At 55.7% G+C, this 20,133-nt stretch overlaps 6 protein-coding genes across 6 annotated transcripts; 4 read left to right on the top strand and 2 right to left on the bottom strand.

The window, feature by feature from the left end:
- Positions 1-1,239: 1,239 nt before the first annotated feature.
- GGS23DRAFT_592797 (uncharacterized protein) lies at positions 1,240-5,194 on the top strand (the record flags this gene model as incomplete). Its single annotated transcript, XM_051517936.1, has 4 exons — positions 1,240-2,254; positions 2,308-2,379; positions 2,431-2,649; positions 2,703-5,194. The coding sequence occupies 4 exons, from the start codon at positions 1,240-1,242 to the stop codon at positions 5,192-5,194; spliced, it is 3,798 nt and encodes a 1,265-aa protein (XP_051376195.1).
- A 2,266-nt stretch (positions 5,195-7,460) lies between these two features.
- On the bottom strand, positions 7,461-9,268 carry GGS23DRAFT_548567 (uncharacterized protein). The gene has a single exon (XM_051515154.1). The coding sequence runs from the start codon at positions 8,899-8,901 to the stop codon at positions 7,489-7,491; it is 1,413 nt and encodes a 470-aa protein (XP_051376194.1). The 5' UTR covers positions 8,902-9,268; the 3' UTR covers positions 7,461-7,488.
- Positions 9,269-10,219: 951 nt separating this feature from the next.
- GGS23DRAFT_179519 (uncharacterized protein) lies at positions 10,220-12,247 on the top strand. The gene is made up of 5 exons (XM_051511627.1): positions 10,220-10,239; positions 10,337-11,011; positions 11,110-11,261; positions 11,390-11,621; positions 11,734-12,247. The coding sequence occupies exons 2-5, from the start codon at positions 10,661-10,663 to the stop codon at positions 12,046-12,048; spliced, it is 1,050 nt and encodes a 349-aa protein (XP_051376193.1). The 5' UTR covers positions 10,220-10,239; positions 10,337-10,660; the 3' UTR covers positions 12,049-12,247.
- Positions 12,248-14,347: 2,100 nt separating this feature from the next.
- Positions 14,348-15,733, top strand: GGS23DRAFT_548561 (uncharacterized protein). The gene has a single exon (XM_051515153.1). The coding sequence runs from the start codon at positions 14,551-14,553 to the stop codon at positions 15,409-15,411; it is 861 nt and encodes a 286-aa protein (XP_051376192.1). The 5' UTR covers positions 14,348-14,550; the 3' UTR covers positions 15,412-15,733.
- Positions 15,734-16,156: 423 nt separating this feature from the next.
- Positions 16,157-16,716, bottom strand: GGS23DRAFT_592792 (uncharacterized protein; the record flags this gene model as incomplete). Its single annotated transcript, XM_051517935.1, has 3 exons — positions 16,157-16,291; positions 16,380-16,520; positions 16,552-16,716. 3 exons carry the CDS (start codon positions 16,714-16,716, stop codon positions 16,157-16,159), a joined length of 441 nt encoding a protein of 146 aa, XP_051376191.1.
- A 1,343-nt stretch (positions 16,717-18,059) lies between these two features.
- On the top strand, positions 18,060-19,690 carry GGS23DRAFT_179476 (NAD(P)-binding protein). The gene is made up of 4 exons (XM_051511626.1): positions 18,060-18,215; positions 18,285-18,300; positions 18,349-18,894; positions 19,154-19,690. Exons 3-4 carry the CDS (start codon positions 18,409-18,411, stop codon positions 19,457-19,459), a joined length of 792 nt encoding a protein of 263 aa, XP_051376190.1. The 5' UTR covers positions 18,060-18,215; positions 18,285-18,300; positions 18,349-18,408; the 3' UTR covers positions 19,460-19,690.
- The last annotated feature ends 443 nt before the right edge of the window (positions 19,691-20,133 follow it).

Below are 20,133 nucleotides of genomic sequence, written 5' to 3'. Positions count from 1 at the left end.
TATGAGTACTTCCCCTACCTGCCGCTGCTCCTCACCTACCTAACCTAGGTGGTGGCTGGCCTGCCTCTTTGCCGTAGGTACCTTCATTGCCTTACCACCGCCCAACCCACCACAACCGAAGGCACCTGTACTTCTAACTTACCTATCCTCCTCCTGAAGTCCTCACCCACCTTCTTTACCCTCCTTCTGCTCCTCCTCTTCCGCCTCCTACCTTAGCCTACATACCCCCATACCTTGTTGGAATTGTTACCTCCCAACCTAACCTCCCTACCCCTTCTTCTGTCTCTGCCGCTCTCCCTCTCTCTTCACTGTTCTGCCTTTCTGATTTACGACGCCCTTTTTTTTTTCACGACTTCCATTCCTCTCCACCGTCCACTCCGCCTTTAGAAGTCGAAAGCGGAGCCTAACAGAAGCAGGAGAAACGGTACCAGAAGCAGCAGCAGCAGCAGCAACAGCACTGTCAGCGGCAGCAACAACGACAGCTATTGTGTGCTGCCTGCGTCTCCAGACGTACCTTGTGTCTAGCGGTTCTGAGTTCTTTTATTCCTCTCTTGCGATACCCCCCTTTATACCCGCACGTCGATTCGTGTGTGTTGCTTATTTCGATCGTTCCCTCAATTGACTCTTGTCCCTTCTTTCTCTGGGTGTGCCCGACCTACCGACCGACCGTAAATGATTCCTGGTTCGTTCGAATGCATTCGAAAATCGACCCGTTGATGTTTCTCGACCTCTGCTAAGAATTGCCTCCTCATCCCTCCTCCGCATTACCGCCACTCCCCTCTCTCCCGATCTCTCTGCCTCTGGGCACCAAAGACATTCCATACAATTCTATATCCGTAGCAGACTCTGGCCTTCCGGCCTCCTTCCGCTCGAGAGAGACAGAGAGTGCGCATCAGCCAGCCGACTATCGAACCATCAAGTCAACCCGACTCGATCAGTCAGCACTTGCTCCATCTGCCTCGGCCTCGTCGATCCTCGTTATATTCGACCTTCCGAATAGCCCATCCGTCTCTGCCCCCTTCTGCCACTCCTATCGCGGACCCGACAGCCCCCCCCCCCTTCTTGCGACACCTTGTTTTCGTCTGTTGTTACTCGCTACCAGCAATTCGCTGTTGTGGGAGGGCCCGGACGAGATCGGACAGAAGCACAATCCCGTTTATTTTGGCGTCGCGTCACGAACCACTCGTTTTAACCAGTCTCTGTTAAGTTCCTCCGGTTATTGTGCGGGGCCCATCTTTAATGGACGGCCGGCCTATAACGGCAGACTCCAAACATAATTATCCATCTCAACCTCTTTGGACCCGGTCGACCTCGAGCCCGTCAGTCCCTAGACTCAGCAACCCGTTGTCACAAACCCAGCCAGAGCCGCATCTCGTCTCTCAGTATCTGGCTGCCCCTCAAGTTGACTGGATCCCAATCTTATTCCCGCAGCAGTCCTCGCTCTATCAGGCACAACTTCTGCAGTACAACAAGCTCATCGCGCCGGGTCGAGGCGGCGGTCTCCAGACTCCTCCGTTGCCGCCGTTGCTGTCGGCCCAGAACGTCCACGTCGGGCCTAGGTCTCGTTCCTCATCCAAAGTGTCGACCAAGGATCCTCGCGCTAGGCAAAGCTCCCAGAATTGCCATGCTACTAGAGGAAACCAACATACCAATAAAGCCGATCGCGCGCTTATAACCGGCAAGGACACCCCATCTAAAATGCCGCCCAAGAAGCCGGATCTGTCCCATCCTCTCCCCCAGAGGCCGAAGCCGTCGACATCGCCTTCGAACTTGCCTCCGCATTCAAGTTCCGTGCCTTCAACCCCTCAACAGCATGCCCGAAAATTCTCCTTCGAGTCGAGGGATCACTCGCCCAACGCGAACCAATCCCACTCACCCCGATCCGCGTATTCCGAAACTAACGGCGCCGTGCCCTCGCTTCGCTCCCTCCCTCCGCGGCACGGCGGCTGCAAGTATGAGACGGGCCTCGAGCATTCTCGCCGAAGAGTGCCGTATAGTATAGGAAGTGACCGGCTTGAGAAGACGGATTTGCAGACTATTAAGAGCAAGCTTTCTGAGGACGATGAGCGAAAGCTCACCGCCGACATGCGCGAGCTCTACGGCCGGTTACAACCGACGGAGCAGGTGGAGGAGAAGCGGCAGAAGCTCGTTCAGAAGCTGGAGAAACTTCTGAACGATGCTTGGCCGGGCCACGACATTCGCGTGCATCTTTTTGGCTCCTCGGGAAACCTGCTGTGCTCGGACGACTCGGACGGTTCGTGATGCCTCACTAGGAGATGCGTATTCGCTGGGCTAACCTTTCTCTAGTCGATATCTGCATCGTGACCCCGTGGAAAGAGCTTGAAGGCGTCTGCAAGCTTGCGAAGCTGCTGGTCGAACGTGAGGAAGAATACCCCGGCTTTTACGTTCCCTTGCTTACAAATCTACTAGACGGAATGGAAAAGGTTGTCTGCGTATCCTCGGCGAAGGTACCGATCGTCAAGATATGGGACCCCGAGCTCGAGCTTGCCTGCGACATGAATGTGAACAATACGTTGGCTTTGGAGAACACCCGCATGATCAAGACATATGTCCAGATCGATGAGCGTGTGCGACCTCTGGCTATGATTATAAAGTATTGGACCCGGCGGAGAATCGTCAACGACGCTGGTATGTAAAGACCCCTCGCGACTTGCGCGCATCAGCATTGCTGACGATAATAGCATTCGGCGGGACGCTGAGCTCGTACACGTGGATATGTATGATTATCGCATTTCTGCAACTGCGTCATCCTCCTATCTTACCGGCGCTCCATCAGCGACCTCACCAGAAACTTCCCAGGAAAGATGGCGAGATAGCGTCTTTTTCGGATGACGTGGAGAAGCTGCAAGGGTTTGGCAATAAAAACAAGTCCACGCTGGGCGAGTTATTGTTCCAATTCTTCCGATTCTACGCGCACGAGTTCGACTACGACGCGAATGTGCTGTCGGTGCGCCTGGGAAAGATCGTTAGTAAGAAGGAGAAGAAGTGGCATTTTGCCTTGAACAACCAGCTTTGTGTGGAGGAGCCATTTAACACTTCCCGCAACCTAGGCAATACAGCTGACGATACCGCATTTCGGGGCCTTCACATCGAGCTGCGACGTGCTTTTAGGCTTATCGCGGAAGGCAAACTTGACGAGTGCTGTGAGCAATATATTTATCCGAAGGAGGAAGAGAGGATATTTCAGAAGCCCAAAACACCGCGTCCCATACTTTTACGGAGTGCCTCTCAACAAGCCAACCGAGGGGGCCGAAATGGGGCCTTTCGGGGAGGAAACAGACAGCAGGGCCAGCACCGAAATAACGGTAACAATAACAGTCGCAGGGCATCGTCAAGTGTGCCTTACGAGAACAACGCCGGAAGCCCGATGTTCATTCAGGCCGCATACCCCATAGCCATGGCGCCTCAAGATGCCGCTGCGCTGTATATGCAGACATCGCCGGAAGTGTTGGCGCAGACACTTTCTGCTTTGCAGTTGCAGGAGAATAACCTCCGATTCATACAGTACACCCAATCACACGCGTTCGCTATACAACAAGCGCAGAGGATCCAGAGCAATGCGGCGCAGACGCAGTCATCGTCGACCGAGCGTTCCAGGACCAATTCGTTCGACACCCCTCCTTTAAGTGCCCCCTTACGTCCCGAAATGCGGCCGGAGATATTTTATTACCCAATACCTCTCCCCACGCAGGCGTTCTACGCACAACACGGTTTTACCGCGTATCCGTCCTCGCCGTCGAGCAATCACGGCGCCGAATTTCGGCGAAGTCCTCACCGATCCGCAGCGGCGGGTGATGCCAACCACCCCTTATCCGGAAGCTCTCTGAGATCGCAGTCTCAGCCGGCATCGCGAACCGCTGCCGGCATCCCCGGCACTCAGGGCTTGGCTAACGGGAACCCGATGTCAAATGGGGCCGCCAACATCCCTGCACGGCATGTCAACGGAATTCCTATTCCCAGCTTCATCCCAGATGAAGGGCACGAGAATGACCCGGATGGGTCAGCAACGAATACTCCACCGGAGGAAGAGAAGGGTTATAGCTACTACGCGGATCCGTCGAGCCCCCCGCGACGAGCGAACGGTCCAAACAGCAGCATGCCCGCGTTTGGCGACATTGGGCCCCAGGCATCGTCCAATCAGAGCAGTAGAGGTCGCCTATCGTCAGATCAGATCCCCCAGTCGATACTCGACAGAATCAAGCATAGTTCCCGCTCTCCATCGCCGTTGGGGAATAAAGTCTACTCTACAGGGAGAAATACGCATTCTACAAGCTCGCAGGTACGCGAAACAGCGCCATTGGTCGTTAACGGTTCCATGTCTAAGCCGGTCGTCGGAAACTCACCTCGACAACCGTCGCAAAGCGAGTTCCCGTCCCAGTACGCTAACTACGATAACCCACTTCACATCAGTCAACGTTCAGAATCCGGCAGTTCGACGGCAGAAACGCCGTCCAGCCAGAACCCCACCCCCTGGAAGGGGAATTCCCCTACATCGGACCGACCAGTCGTCGTGAATGGCTCGTCCAACCCCTCATCGCTGATAAGTAATCAATTGCCGGCGTCACAATTCCCTCATGATGCCATGACCGTGAGTTCGGCCATCAATCAGTTCACAATCGCGAATATGCCTCCAGGGCCGACTGGACTCGACAGCAACGGTGTTACTGCAGGAATTTCGTCCGGCTCCCTTCAACGATTCCCGCATCGGACACCACCGAACGCTCTAATTGCACAGCTGGATCTTGCGACGGAGAATCGCATGCAGGCAAACGAATATTCGCACCTCTCGCCAGTCTACGAGGCCCATAGCCCTTCTCCGAATTTTACGATGAGGTTAGATTTACCTTTCAGCCAGGTACCGACCCCTTCGACCACCGAGGGGCATTGCCCGCCCGATTTTCATGTAGAACCAAGCAAGAACAAGCAAAAATTGCCGATTGACGGCTCCCCGTCTAGGTTCGATGCCCCGATACTCTCCAATCCGAGGGTGAATGGGTTGTTGAAAGAAAACGGACACACGAGAGGCGTCAAAAGTGAGAGTGATAATCCTGGTGCTGGGTGGCAAAAGATGACTCGAGGCAGGAAGAAAGGCAGCGAAGTAAAGCCCCGGAGTGAGGTCTATCCGCAGAGCGAGCAGTTGCCCAAGAATGATTCGGAGAGGAAAGGAGGTTGAGCTGGAGCCCTCTGCTCGCTTCCGATCTAGCGGCGGTTATCCGCTTCTTGGATATAACATAGCCGCGCGAGCTGGGGACATTTGTGCCCACCGATCCGAACCTCTTCTTTGAGATCTCTGGCGGCACGTTGGACATGGCCGGGCCTGGTTACATCCTGATGTGGATAATACCTCCGAGATTCGAAGATTTCCACCAAGAGAGAACAAGCCGTTTTCTTGCCTACCTGTGGGACTTTACCCGGTCGCGCGTTTCACAAGCTCAAGAAACTTCTGTTGGGAAGTGTCTAGTGACGTTATCAGTAGCCCGGAAATTCCTATCTTACGGATGCCAATCCTCTGCAAGGATGGTCGGCCCGGCTCATCGACGGGCCACTCGAACGATGCAATACCGACTTTTTAAATCGCATATCTGCGCTAAGAGAATCCATCTCAGGGGCTGGGGGGCTCGGGCAGGCTGCGTATGGGCGAGGTTCGGGAGTAGGGATGATCCTAACATTGTACAGCGCTGGGCGTGTGGCATTTGGCTATCCCATCATCCTATCAAGCATGGTATATTTCCTAACGATACCGTGGGCGGGACGAGTGGGGGTCATCTGGCTGGGGTTTAGTCCTGGATTCACTTTCCTTGCGTTTGTCCGATGGAGAGAGAGAGAGAGAGCGGCGAGCACCATTGGGGAAACAAAAGAGTCTCGTGGCATATATACTAGCATCTATTACGTGGACGGGAGCCTTGATATCCAGAAAAGACACGGGCCGAGGGGAGGGTAAAGGTTACTTCCATGGATAAAACGCCCACCAAATCGACGGTTACGGGCAGGTCGGCAGACGGTGAGGTTTTTTTCCTTTATGTCCTTAGGGTGCTCAAGACATATTGAATATAGCATACCCTCAGATAGACGGTAACGGAAATAGGCACGCGAAAAGAAAAAAAAATAAATAAATAAATAAACCAAAAACTTTTTTATACGAATTCGCCCACACAGTCGAGAGGTCGTGACAAATTTAGATTTCATCCCGATGCGCATGGTGCTCGTACTAACAAAAAGGGGTTGCGAGGAGAGATAAGTTATAAGTAGAGTCTAGCTAGAGGAGAGACTTGCGCCATTGACAGAAGAGGCCGCGGGCTCGTTCGAGGTTTCTTGGGATGCAGCACAACCCGACTCTACTCTGGGCCGGATAGGGAGGGGAGCTACCCCCTCCTCCGGCGAACAACTTGTTACGATGCCTTCCCGGGACCTCCGGATACGGCCCACGCCCCTCCAGTGAGTACGAGCTGCCCTCGTTGCCAGCCGCTGTACGTGGCATGGTATCGACCATCGGCGGCCTCTCCTACCCTTGTTCTTACGCGTGCCCGAGAGCCTAATTCCGCCCGACGGCCCCAACTCGACATCTCGAACCATCGACGCCGCACGCAGGGGCGAGCGGGCAGGCGGGTCGGCTGCATCCCGAGAAGGTAGGGCCGGGGCCTCGCGCCGCCCGAGTAGCTGCGGCCCCGGGTGCCTATCCACGGGGTTCGGACTCTCGAGACGGCGCTCACCTTTCCCCCCTTTTGCTTCTTCTTTTTCTCATCTGCCCATACACCATCTGTTACGGGACTACGGGCTACACCTACCTCGGGCCACCTTTACCACACCAAAAAACAATAAAACTTAACCACTTTTAGTCACGGATAACTATACAAATATTGAACAGGAGCAGCGTGGGCACGCTGTGATGGAGACCCGTACAAGGACTACCCAACTGCCAACAGCTGGCCAAGTACCGATCGAACTAGATCACAGCTTCAAACAGCTGTAATCAGTTGATCGGCCAGCTGAAACGGCGGCTGAGAAAGACTAGAATGGAGATGGCGATAAAGGCTAAGAAAGGCATGGCAAGAAACGAGTGAATGGCTATAGATTCTGATAACTACAGGTTTTAATCTAATCGATGAAAATATGAGTACGAGACCCATATAAATACACATCCAAAAGGCTACGTGGCCTAGTCCCACCGCATCACTACAATATGAACCTATATTTATTATAAGCTATTATATTTAAGAAAAGCTCTATCTATTTAAGGAGCTTAAAAAGACGATTCAGACGATATAACCTTCAAGGTTTAAGAGTATATATTCGTACGGTTATTCGTGATTAAAAGTAGTAAGTTTTGCTGTTTTTTTAGTGTAGTTAACGTAGCCCGAGGTAGGTGTGGCCCGTGGTCCCGTGACAGATGGCACACTTTTCCGCCGCATAATAGACCACTTACTCGCCGATTCCCTCCCCCCCCCCCAAAAAAAAACGAATTAGACCCTAGGTGCCGACGACAAATCCGCTCGAGCAAATGCATAGGTCCATAAAGAGGTCGGGGTAGTCGTGTGTATTCCACAGCCCAACGCGGGTAGTCGGGGGCTCCTGCTCCAGGAGTGCGATCCTGTCGCGCCACTCGCGGATCTGGGGCTTCCAGCTGTCCACTTCCGCCTCCATCTCTCTGCCTACACTCGTCCATGTTGGTGCGAAGGGTCTATGCTGTTCATGTACCTCTAACCCCTGGCCTTCGTTTTGGTTGTCGTTGATCTCGTCATCATTATCTTCACCTTCATCATCGTCGTCGTCGTTGTCTTCTTCTTCTTCGTTATCGCCGTCATCGCCGTTCCCCTCGTCCTCCTCGCCCTCGTACTCGGCCTCGGCTGCGTCCTTGCCGAGAAACGCCATGCCGAGGCCATCGAGGCCCTGGCACTGCATCACCATTTCGAGCAGATTCTGGCGCCAGTCACCGGTCCCAAGACGCAATCTCAGTGGCGTCGTCGGTGAGACGAAGTCAGGCGCGGCGCCGGCGACCTCGCGTGCACGTCTCCACACGGGCCTCCACCGCTTGCTCTTTAACAGCCATGCCAGTGCCAAGTTGTTGTTTTTGTCTGGGGGCTGATCCTGCGGGTACGGCCCGTCTGGGTAATTGATCACAGCGCGCCGCGGGTCCAGCGTACCATCGGGGAGGGTGATATTAGACGCGGAGTCGTAGCACTGGGTGGCAAAGTCAGGAACACAGTATTTTACGAATTCCAGGCGCGTGTCCACCCTGAGCTTCTTAGCCGGAGGGCTCCGCGGCTCGGTAAGGGAGACGGAGGAGGGGAGGAGCAGGTCGAACTCGGGTCCGAACAGCTCCCCATAGATGGCCAGCTGGAAGAAGGTGTCAGACGCATCCGCCAAGATGGCGTAGGCGTCGTCGATGCCGCTGTCCCAGAAGTCCGGGTTGCTACCCCACTGGTAGCCAACGCAGCGATCGACGAGGTCAACGACGGGGCTGATCAGGGTGTAACGCAGGCGGTGCAGCCGGCGGATGCGAGCGAGCGTGAGACCGCAGTGCCGCAGGGCGAGGCCCAGCAGGTGATGGATACCGCGGCGGTACAAGCCGCTCGCGAGCTCGGCCTCGTTGGCGTCCGAGGCGCGGGCCCAGCTGCCGAGCTCACGCGCGGTGGCGCAGACGAGAAGGTAGGGCCACGGCTGGAAAAGGGCCCGGCTCCGGACGGCGAGGCGCAAGAGGGTGTTGGGCAAGATGCGCTCCACGCACGCGTGCAGAGCGCGGCAGGTCGAGGAGAGGTTGACGAGGTCCTCGATGTCGCCGAGGTAGGAGGGGAGGCTCAGCAGGATATCGTGCGGGAGGACGAGGAGTGAGGGGGGGCCAATGGGAGTGGTGGCGGTTAGAGGTTCCGTGGTGTTGTTCATAGCGAGGTCAAGTAGGCTTAGTTAGCCCGCCTCGGCTAAACTAATGGAAGAGGCGGATGGCGAGATGAGGGTTGAAGAATGTCTACTACCTATGTAGGTACCTACTCATAGGTCCTGCCTCGTAGATTCGACGTCGTATGAATGGGTATAAATGGGCACAAGTGCACAAGAGGTAGGTATAAAAGGCGACCGCGCTTTTCTAGGTACCTACCTATTTACACAAACCCCTAAGCAGGTGACCTGCCTGTATCTAACCTCCGTAGCACTCCGTAGATGTACCTACCACGTACGTAGAGGTACCTATGGAGGCATTCCCGCCTCTAGGTAGGTAGTTGCCTGAGGCATCACCGACAAGGCATACCATAACCCGCTCACCGCTGCCCGCATACGCATCACCGCACTCGAGACGGTAGGTAGGTTTCTCCTCGGTGCAAATATTCCCCCATCCGCCCACTCGCAACCCAGATCTATGCCAGCGCGGGTTGCAGGGTGAGTCTTGTATTGAAATGCAAGCCTCACCCCCATCCCAACCCTCCACCTCCACCTTAGAGGCCACCGCCGCGGCCTGCCTGCAGGTGTTCGCGACCGTTGACCCGGCCAGTGTTATGCCGCTTTAGAGCGCCGACTACCGTCACACCATGGCGCCGTCGCCGCTCGGCCTCTCTAGCCCGATGGACGGACCCGCCTTTGCCGCCCACCTCGCTAGCCTGCCCGGCACCTTGCACGGGTTCCCCTTGGCCGAACCCGTCGCTGCGCTAGGTCGCTATCTAAGCAGACTCGGTATCCCAGTTCCACGACCACGTAAAGGACGGCGATGGCGATCCCGAGCAGTAAAACTTCAGCAGCGAGCACATATTCGCCCTCACCACGGACCCGGGCGGCCGGAAGGTCGACCGCGTGGTCGAGCTCCTCGACAGCAAGTCCACCGAGGTTATGAAGGGCCTCGTCGCGAGGGCCTTAAGAAGGAAGGCTGAGGGAGAGGGAAAGGTCCCCGCGGATGTGCTGGTTGGCGGTACAAGGCACGATCCGCGTCAGGTCCTTTTTCGTTTCGGCTCTAACAAGCGAGAAAACGACTCTTCAGCAATCCGTCAGACTTGTCTTCACGTTATGAAAAGACACACGTTGAGAGCTTACCGTGGAAGAGCGGGTTTCAAGCTCTCCTTGCGCATAGTGGTGACACATTGAACAAACTCGCTTGGTTGTGTACCTCTCCAGGCAATCGCCCTCGGTAGTGCCTATATACAATTCATCCAGGCGTAAGTGAAATGGTTTCCCACCACTAATGCCAGTACTTGTTATTACCACTCAATGTGAGAATCACGCTAGAAACCACCAAAGGTATATTCACATCGACATTAGTCTCTTCACATAGAGCCCGGAACTGGTTTGATATCTAGCAACACCAGACACGCTGAATCGCGGTCTTCTGGCATAGGTCTGTCCGAAATAACATGAGATGAAATAGACGAGGAGTCACAGATATCAATGGTTTCCATCCTAGTGATACTCCGGACACCGAGTCACGCTTGACTTGACGAAACCTGTCGAGATTCATTGAGTGAACAGGGAAAAGAAGAATGGTTAAAAAGCTGGCGCTGGTGTGACTTCTAAGTCGCATTAATAAAACGAAGCCATCATCTGCGTTTCCCTCCCTCGTTCTTGGCCCCCCGTTTCCTCATCCTGTGCAGGGAGAATAACTTCGAGAGCAACACCCAAGCCGATACGCCATCGACAACCCACTTTAAGGAACCACGAGAAGATGATGCAATTGATCCCGCTCCTATTTCTTCCCTTTTCCGCCTTCGCGGCCGACGCCGGCAACCCAGGCGATCCTGGCCTTGCCCCCAACACGATGCCTGCGGTCTCGCCGGAATTCGACTTCGACAACGTCGTCGAGAAGGGGCTCCGGGAGCATCTCCCCCTCACCTCATCTACCTTCAAGGTCTGGGATAACGGGATGATCCCCCAAGACTGCAAGCATCACGTCGAGAGCTACGGCTACAGGGCTACTGATTTCGAGGTCGTTGAGGTCACATATGCCGATTGCGAGAAACCGTGGATTATGTGCCGCCTGAAAGGCTCCAAAACCGACAACACTCGCATGGCCGAGGTGGGTTCGATGTCCTGTATCCCCCTCCCTAAATCTGCGAGAGATATAAGGGGTGCTCGCTCAGTAAGACTGGACAAAAGAAATGACCACGTACACAGACGTTTGGCCGGATGCCCATCGGCATGCGTGAGCTCGTCAAGCACGTTATGATCATGGAGTTCGACAAGATGAAGCCCGCCGCAGCTTACTCGGTGGCCGACATAATCGCAATCTCTGATGAATTCTATATGCATCATATATTCACTCACGAGTAGGTAGCTGCCATCTTCCTCCATATCCTCGGACAGCCATCCTGCTTACTCCGGCTCATGAACGTGACGCTGTCTACTAAAAAGCATCATTGACGCTTATATTTCTTTCTCTCCCTTCACTCCGTAGGTTGTCCCACTCGCTCGATTCGCACATCGAGGTGCCGGGCGTCACTCCTCCCAACAGTGGCGGCTTCAGCTCCACTAAAGCCTGGAAGGATATGTTCGATGAAGATACGGCGGCTATATCCGAGTACGGGCGTAGCGGATGGCCAGAGAACCTTGCTGATTCTGGTGTCGTTGCGCTCTTCGACATTGTGGTACCCGGCGGTGCCGGCACCATCAACCCTAACTGGACCAGCGTGAGTGACACTGGTCCCTTTGGACCCCCCTCTATTTTTGCCTCGTCCCAGCCTTCCCAGGCCGGGGACGTAGATATGACTTAGACATGATACTTAACTATCTCACTCGTAGTGCTTCCACCAGTACGCCAACTACAAAACGGCTTACGGTCACGTCGTAACACCGGGAGTCAAGCTGAACTGCACGAAACGTGTCGATGACTCGCCTATCGTCCAGGCAGGCGACGGGAAAAGCAACGGCAACACCACTGACGAAGGCGGGGACTCCAGTGACAGTGATGGCAACAAGGGTGGCTGCCATAACGGCACCCATGCACGCGTCGGGATTCCGACGCGGCGGATCTCCCGTCCGCGGCCTCTTGCGGGCATTAAGGCGGTCCACTCAGGAATCTTCCACAACGTCACCTTCGTTCACCGGGTACAGTGACGCATTCGATTTGAGTTCGAGCGGGCAGCGGATCTGCAGGAGTGCACGCTATGGAGATGAGCGGCCATGGTCCAGGGCAGAAGGCGGACACATAATTCCCGCCCTAGCCTGACAACTCAGGGGCATAGGACAGGACACCGCTCTTTCGACGTAGGATCCCTTTATGCACTCTGTAATGAGAGAAAGCGCTTAGAAGGCTGTAAGACGGTTCTCAAATGGTCTACGCGTTGCCTGCATAACGAATAATATTCACGAACACAACTAACAACTGGGGCGTTCTGTTGATGAGAAGGGAGGTTTTATATATGCGTGTCGCCACTAATGCCAGGGGCGGATTAAATGAGTGTAGCTGGTCATAATTGACCCATGGGAGGGGAAAGGAGTCTTTGCCAATAGATTAGAACCGTCGCAATCTCGTCCCTAATCCAGCCACGATGGACCGTAGGATATGACCGAATGCCTGTAGACATCTAAAGCCCGACTTGCGGGCCCGCAGCGAAATTACTTGACAGGACCTCATCGCCATGCGAGACACGGCCCTCTGTATTGCCTCATAACTCTCGGGATGATCTCGTTTATCTCCATTGTCAGATTGAATTCGCCGTCCCACATCAGCCATCGACGATCATATCGCCGAGCTTACCGCCGCGATTCTGCTCCAGTTTAGGCACACGTGTAGTATGAAGACCTAGCCAATAAGACATCGACCTCTTAATTTCCACCCCTTACACTACTACCTCTTGCCTGGTGCCTCTCAAGAAGTGACAGGTATTCCTATGGATATTTCCCATTACCTAAAACCGAGTGGGGTTCAGTACCTGCAGAGCTCAATATTAGCTATCTCCTGGACCCTGCGTACGGACGCGGCGAAAAGGGGGTCGTATAAACCCTCCTTTCCCCTCCCCTCCCCCAAAAGCAGATAGATGGGGCCCTTGTGAATAAGGTCGATCTCATGCAGGGATTTCTTTCCACGCGGACCCGAGTGCTTGGAAAGGGATAGCCAAGATCAAGAGAGGGAGCTCCCATAAGTTCTCTACGTGTCGAGCGATACACTCTCCCTGTTGGAAGAAAAAGAAGAAAGCTGGCAGTGAAGTTACACGTGTCAACGGTAAAGGCATCTAATTCGAGAGCTAGTCGGGGTTGTTCGTCAGAATAATACTTATTATATCATACATGGGCATGAAACTTCACACGTATTAGACTTATATTACTGATATGCCCTGTCGGTCATAGCACCAAAGCCAGGCCTGGCATAGCCGATGCATTATTTACTTATACGGGCGCATAATACTTGTGACCAAGGGCAACGCACGTATATGTGCATGGGCCAGTGGCGGTCAAGATAAAGGGGTATCGTAGGAGAGTCAAGGCGCCTTTTATGGAAATCAACCAAAGTATCGATCCTTGGCAGGGGTCGTCCTCCAAGCTTTGCCAAGGGCGGAGTGGAGGGATCGTGGGGTCTGGGGCCACGAGGTTCAGATGCCGGCACTTCTCCCCGGGCTGACTGAACCGGGCGGATGAGCCCTCGTAAAGGGACGAGCCGCTTCTTCTAGAAGCTGGTAGTGAATCAGAATCGGCCCCCAATACGCTACCTCGGAACTACCTCCCCACTCAGGTCCAAAATGGAGAGGGAGGGTATTCCGCTGGGAGTGTTGGTGGTCGTTGGCTGAATTCTAGGGATGCTGCTAATGTTCTTTCTCGATATGTGACACGCAAAAGAGAGAGTGAGGAGTCTGGTGTTGATCGTAGAGTAGATACATACGTACTTTGCTATCAAAGGGCAAGCTCATGCGGTCCTCCCGGCTCTGGACGGGGATGCAGTGTCAGAGACGCGCCTGTCACGGGCGATACTAAGAACCAACGAAATTTCATAACTCGTGCAAATTCGTCATCGATGGCATCCCACAGCGAGGCCAGCTTCAACGTGCCCCTTAGCTTCTACCTCCCATCAACCGGGCCAGGCGTTAAGCCGGATCGTCGTCGATCTGCATTTGTGTAGAGGGGTTAGTGGCCAGGGTGGACCAGAGGTTTCTCTATCCACTTGGTTGATTTCCGGCATTCGATCGACAAACGGACCAAATTGGTCAGAATAGAAGCAATATTGTACCATGGGAAAACCACGGCTCGCCACAATAGAGGTGGCGGTGGAGGACCTAGAAGCTCCCAGCCGCCTCATTAGACGATATTGCCGTGCCGGCTATGAGCCGCCCGTCGAAGATGCGCCTCATAGCCTGGTGCCGAATTGGGAAAGGGGGTTGATGACGGCTTCGAAAGTGCCTGCGTCGTACCCCATCTCAGGATACTAGATAAGTAGGACGTCGAGCTCCCCCGTCTGGTTTCCTGTCTCTCCTCCTCCTCATCACCACTACAAGTCAGCCAGACAATCTAGCAGCCCGGTCGCGACAGTTGAGATTTTGAGGTCTTTGTGCCAATATTCACTCGTTTTAATCCACCCTTGGTTCATACAGTACTACATCGCAAACGCATTTCCTAACCGACATTATGTACTTCCTCACTGCTCTCACTCTCGCTTCCGTGGCCCTCGCGGCGCCGGCCCATCAGAAGAGGAGCTACGTCAGCTACCCCGAGGCTCCGGCTGAGAACCACCCCGTCTCCCCTCAAGTGGTCTCTCCCCCGGCGCCCGTATCCCCCCCTGCTGCGCCTGTGGTCTCTTCTCCTGTCCCGGAGGTCCGCCCGCCAACTGGCAACTCTCCTCAAGGTGGTGACAACAGCAACCCCGCCTACCCTACCGGACACGGCCAGGGTCCTTCGATTCCCGGTGTTCCTCACGCCTCCCCGAGCACGGTCCCGGTGCCCCACACGACCTTTACAGTCACGGCCAGCCCCAGCACCTTCACCAGCGTGGTGTCGTTCCCTACTGGCGGCCCGGAGACTCTTCCGACGTTGACCTTCACCCAGCCGAAGCCCGCCACTGTCTTCACCTCTCCCGTTGGATACCCCACCGGCTCCCCCTCCGAAGACCTCCCCTCCGAGGACTCTCCCTTCGAGCTCCCGGTGGTCTCTGAGGACAACTCCTTCCCGACTTCGCCTCTCCCTGCCCCTGCCCACACCGCGGGCAACTCCCCCGTGATCAGCGAGACCCCGAAGACGCCTGTCAAGAACCCTGAAGTCCCCGAGGTCCCTGCTGCCTACAACCACGATGACAGCAACAGCAACAACAACAAGCCCGCGACTAGCAAGACTTGCACCAGCAAGACTCACGTTCCCGCTCCGACCCCGTTTCCCGTCCAGACCCCGGCTCCTATCAAGGAGGAGCCAGTTAAGGAGGTGCCGGTTAAGGAGACTCCCGCCCAGGAGCAGCCGGGTAACAACGGCAAGATCTCCTACCCGGTCGCTTACTAAGGTATTGGCGAGTTGTCTCTTGGGAGGAAACGAGAAACGCAGTTTAGCACGCACGCGGAAGCGCTCACGCACGGGGGCGGATGTGCCAGGGTTCCGGAGCTCTAGGAATCAAGAGGTCACGATGTTGCAATCTGCGTAAGCACGGCGGAGGTCGGCTGGGGTTGGAAGGGGGACGACGTCGGAGTTGGAAGAGCGATAGGAGATGGTGCCGAAGAAAAGGAGAGGGGCGGAGGCGGAAGCGTTGAGATGGCCGTGCTTACTATTCAGTACATACCAGTTGAGCCCTATCTATACCTAATATACCACACGCACTTGCGAAAAAGTCCTTGTCCTGTTTCCCATTGTGACTAGATCCTGACTGCTTATATATCTCTAGGGGCTCTTCATCGTAGCTAGCTGATATGGCTTCCCAAGTACAGTATCACTGTGGTTAAGGGCTCGGTTTTCGTTATGTGGTTCTTGCCGCGCTCATTAACGTTAATATAGGTATTGAACAGGTTGCCGTAAGGAGTCATCGTGGCAAGCCGACGTGACATGGTAGACAGCTAACAACCTCCCAACATCTCCCCTCCTAGCCCCAACACGACTCTGCACCCTCACCGGACACACCGCAGCCTGCGTCCCAGGCTCCTGCCACTCTTCCACCACGCCCGCTGCTCCAGGCCAGCGTCGTCGTCTTCCTCCCCCAGCGAGCAAAAGGCGAACGTGCGGTTCCCAGCGCTAGCGCGGATGACGTCGAAGTGCGTCACGATGGGGCCGTCGCGCCGCGCGCCATGTGCGCGATCGGGCTGTCGAGGAGGCGGCGGGTGCAGTTCGGCTTGAGGTTCGGCGCGATTACCTCGCGGTAGTGGGCCTGGAAGGTGGCGAACTGGTGGGAGAACTGAGGGCTTGTCGGCCCGCGACGAGGCGCGCTCGGCTTCGCGCCATACGGGGAGAGGGAGAGAGGGAGGGTTAGGGGAAGAGCTTACGCTGACTAGGGTGTCGACCGAGGTGTTGGCGCCGCTGTGGCGGCACATCACCACCCACGACTGGGCGCAGTCCTTGTAGCCGACCTGCAGCACGTGGAAGTCGGAAGGGTCGAGGCTGCTCTCCTCGACCATGCGCTTCCACTCCAGGGAGATGTCCTCGCCGGTCCAGTACCTGGTTCAGCGACGCGCGCGGCGTCGCGTTGAGGCTCGCCTGGAGTGCCTCCTCGACGACGCCGCGGAAGTCGAGAGGGGGAGAGACGCTGCCTTTCGAGTTGGGGAGGTCGGCGAAGGAGAGGAGGGGCAGGACGAGGAACGGGATGAACGCGATGAGCAGCATTTTTCAGGGGTATTATCGGATTGATCAACGGGCTCGTACCTATATGGTGCGGTCTTGGAGTGGGCTGGTTAGGTGGGGATAATGGACAATTTGAACTGATGGGAGGCGATGATATTTTATAGTCCAGCGCGAAGAGGGAGGGAGTCTGTCGATGGTGCGTCCCTTCTTATGTACTGCCAGCATTCAGCGGAGGCCACGACGAACGATGGTTTTCTGGATGCCATAGGAACATACGACTGTAACTCCTGACTCAATTACAATATCAAGACATATATATCCGTCTTCCACAGATGTATGCTTTGAATGACTTCCAGTGATTCATCCATCAGGCTGAACGAAGTGCCAACGGCGTGGGGCCTGGGTATCTAGTGGCTAAGATACAGGAATCACCGCAAAATAGAGACCTGATATAGGGGGGTGTGTCTGGCCCTCGAGGATATCGTGCTTCTTTCTGTGTCTTTGGTACACGTAGGTATTTATCGACACTGACTTCCGATGGCTAGGTCTACTGTCAGCAACTTGCTTCTTACTATAGATGACAGTGAATCTCTTCTCGCACCCATTCGTTAATTATAGTGATATATTGCTCTTTTTTTACTAGCCCTTACTTCCGCGAGGTCCGGGAACTATGACAAGACATTTACTTGTTCCACGTCCCACACGGCACCGCTACTTGCAATCTCTTAAATTCGATTTATCTCTACACCCCACATGGATCCGCACCTGCTGGTCATGTTATCCCTCGATTGTAGAAACGAGTGAGGTGACGATTCCTGCCAAGGTGGTCCTTCCCATCTACATATCGAGCGGACTCGGTCTCAGACGGCGGAGTTGAGAGGCATCACGCAGACGAAAGTAAAAAGTAACTCGAGATCCGTTGGATATAGAGTCAACTCGGTCATAATACCTAGACTCTACACGACGGACGCCATATCCATGCGAGGCGCGTCTTCTACTGTCTGGCGATTTCTAACATTATGGGTCGCAATCGGTAACCTGGCATTCGCGAGCCCACACCGCGCATATCCACGACGAAACATCTTATCACCAAGGATTGTATGTGGGATCCTATATAACCGGCCTTCTAACGCATTCCCGAGTCCTTGTTAAGGTAATGTGGGCGTCTGGCCCCCTGGTGGTGATGCTCGCAGCGTCCTCCTTCGCTGGCCTTGTTAGCGCCTCGGGAATACGAATACGACGAATCAACTCAATTCGTTACCGTGCGCCTCAGCGGGCTGCACGCTGCGCCGAGGGTCCAGCCAAGCCAATGTAGTGCCCGATTGGCGATGCCCAGCGCTGGGACAGCACCCCTCGAGAGCGCTGGAGAGAGTGGGAGGACGGGGAAGAGAATAGAAGGGGAGGAGAGAGTGAGGGGAGGAAATGTCCTTGTAGGTCAGCTCGATGGATCCCGAATACGGGGGAATACGAGGACGGCCAAGGTAGTAAGGCGTTAAAAAAATCCTCTATAAGCCGGGCCCGCATGCAAAACATCGTGAGGGGTTCGTGTAATTCTTACTCGGTTTCCTTATAAAAGCACGGGGAGCTGATGTGTTGTTGATCGGTGATAGCTGCGTGCAAAACAGTGTTAGCATCCCCTTGTTCACAAACCGCTCCCCAGCTAATAGGACCTAGGATCACCTGAGAGAATTCGAGTAGACAGAAAACAAGACAGCAAGAGGCGTAGAGATCAGTATGGCGAACACGCTGCAAGGTACCACCGTCCTCGTCACTGGCGCCGCCGGTGGCCTGGGAAAGGTGATCGCGACGGCGTACCTGGAGGCGGGGGCGAACGTGGCGATCTGCGATATCAATGCGGAGCGACTCGCAGCAGCGGAGGAGGAGCTGACGGCTGTCGGGACGGCGGAGCGGTACCTGGGCGCGCGGACGGATATCACAGACGAGGCGGCGGTGACGGCGCTGGTCGACGCGGTCACGGCGCGGTTCGGCCGCCTCGACATCCTCGTCAACAACGCCGGCATGACCGACAAGTTCGACCCCGTCGGCGACCTCGAGAAGGCCCACTGGGACCGCGTCCTCAACCTCAACCTCACCGGCTCCTTCCTCTGCACCAAGGCCGCCGTCAACGCCATGAAGAAGCAGAGCCCCGCCGGCGGCACCATCATCCAGATCGGCTCGACCGCGAGCTGGCACGGCATGTCTGCTGGCGTCGCTTACACGGTAAGTCCAGCAGACGCATCTCCGCATTCTCTCCGCTCCCCCCTTTCCGAATTGTATCTTCGCCGACTGTGACCTGAGGGCGGCGGCTTCGCCTGCGTGAGCGCCGCATCGAGCGTATCGTCTTGGTGAGAACACGCGCGTAGACCTACAACGCCTTGGTTAGCTGGTTCGTCGGTCGAGGCTCATCACGTCCGCGACGCCCCCTACACCCTTCCCCCCCCCGCCCCCCCTCCTCGCTGCCCCGACTAACCGGCCGCAGGTGAGCAAGCACGGGGTGGCGGCGCTGGTGAAGAGCACGGCGGGCTTCTACGGGGCGCAGGGGATCTACGCGGTGGCGCTGATGCTGGGCGGCATGGTGGACACCAACATCGCGGACAGCTTCCGCGCGCTCGGCGGCTTCAACCAGGAGGCGTACGCGCAGAGCATCTCGGCCGGCTTCGACGCCCAGAAAGCCATCCGCACCCGCGACGTCGCCAAGTACTGCGTCTTCCTCGCCGACCGCGACGTCGCCTCCTCCGCCAACGGCTCCTCCATCGCCTTCAACCGGAACTGGCCCAACGCGTAGCGGGAGCGGCGCCCTCGCGCGCACACGACCGATGGGGGGACGGAGGGACGGGAAGGGACGGGACGGGATGGGAAGGGATGGGAAGCGGGGAGGGGAGGGTATGTGCTGTGTAGTGCAGACCTCAGGTATGCATACACTTTGCTCGTGTGCCTCGCTCTGGCTAAGGGGGTCGGGCGGGGGGGCGCAGGGAAGGGGAGGGATGGGAAAGGGGTAGAGACGAGTCTTCGTGAGCAATAGACGAGAACGGCCAATACAAAGCTTTCGTCGCTGCTGCGTCTGCTGCTACTACGAGTATCTGGCTTTTCGCATTGACCGATCTGGTCTGTGGCGTCCATGTATGCCAATGCGCTCGTCTGGGGTAGATCGGTGAGCCTGTGCAGTATGAGTAAACCGCCACCCCGAGTCCGTTGTCAGTCGCGTCGTAGTAGTTCCTCCAGTGTCACATCTTTGGCCACGTTGGCATGCTGTGCTCGTGGCTAGGGGATCTGATTTGGAAAAGATCGCGGCGACCGCGGTTCCTAGACCCAGACTGTTTCACCGCCCGGGAAAGAGACTACCCATCTTGGCTGTGGCTTTTGTATCACGAAGTTCAGTCTCTCTCTCTCTCTCTCTTTTTTTTTTCAAGCCCCTCCACCCGATCTATATTTAGCCCTTCCCATGAAGTCGTCCCTACG

This window comes from Durotheca rogersii (assembly GCF_024521655.1).
Source record: "Durotheca rogersii strain YMJ 92031201 chromosome Unknown GGS23scaffold_2, whole genome shotgun sequence".
Taxonomy (NCBI): Eukaryota; Fungi; Ascomycota; class Sordariomycetes; order Xylariales; family Xylariaceae; genus Durotheca; species Durotheca rogersii.
Note: the sequence above shows the minus strand (reverse complement) of the source record. Positions and strands in the feature narration are given on the sequence as shown.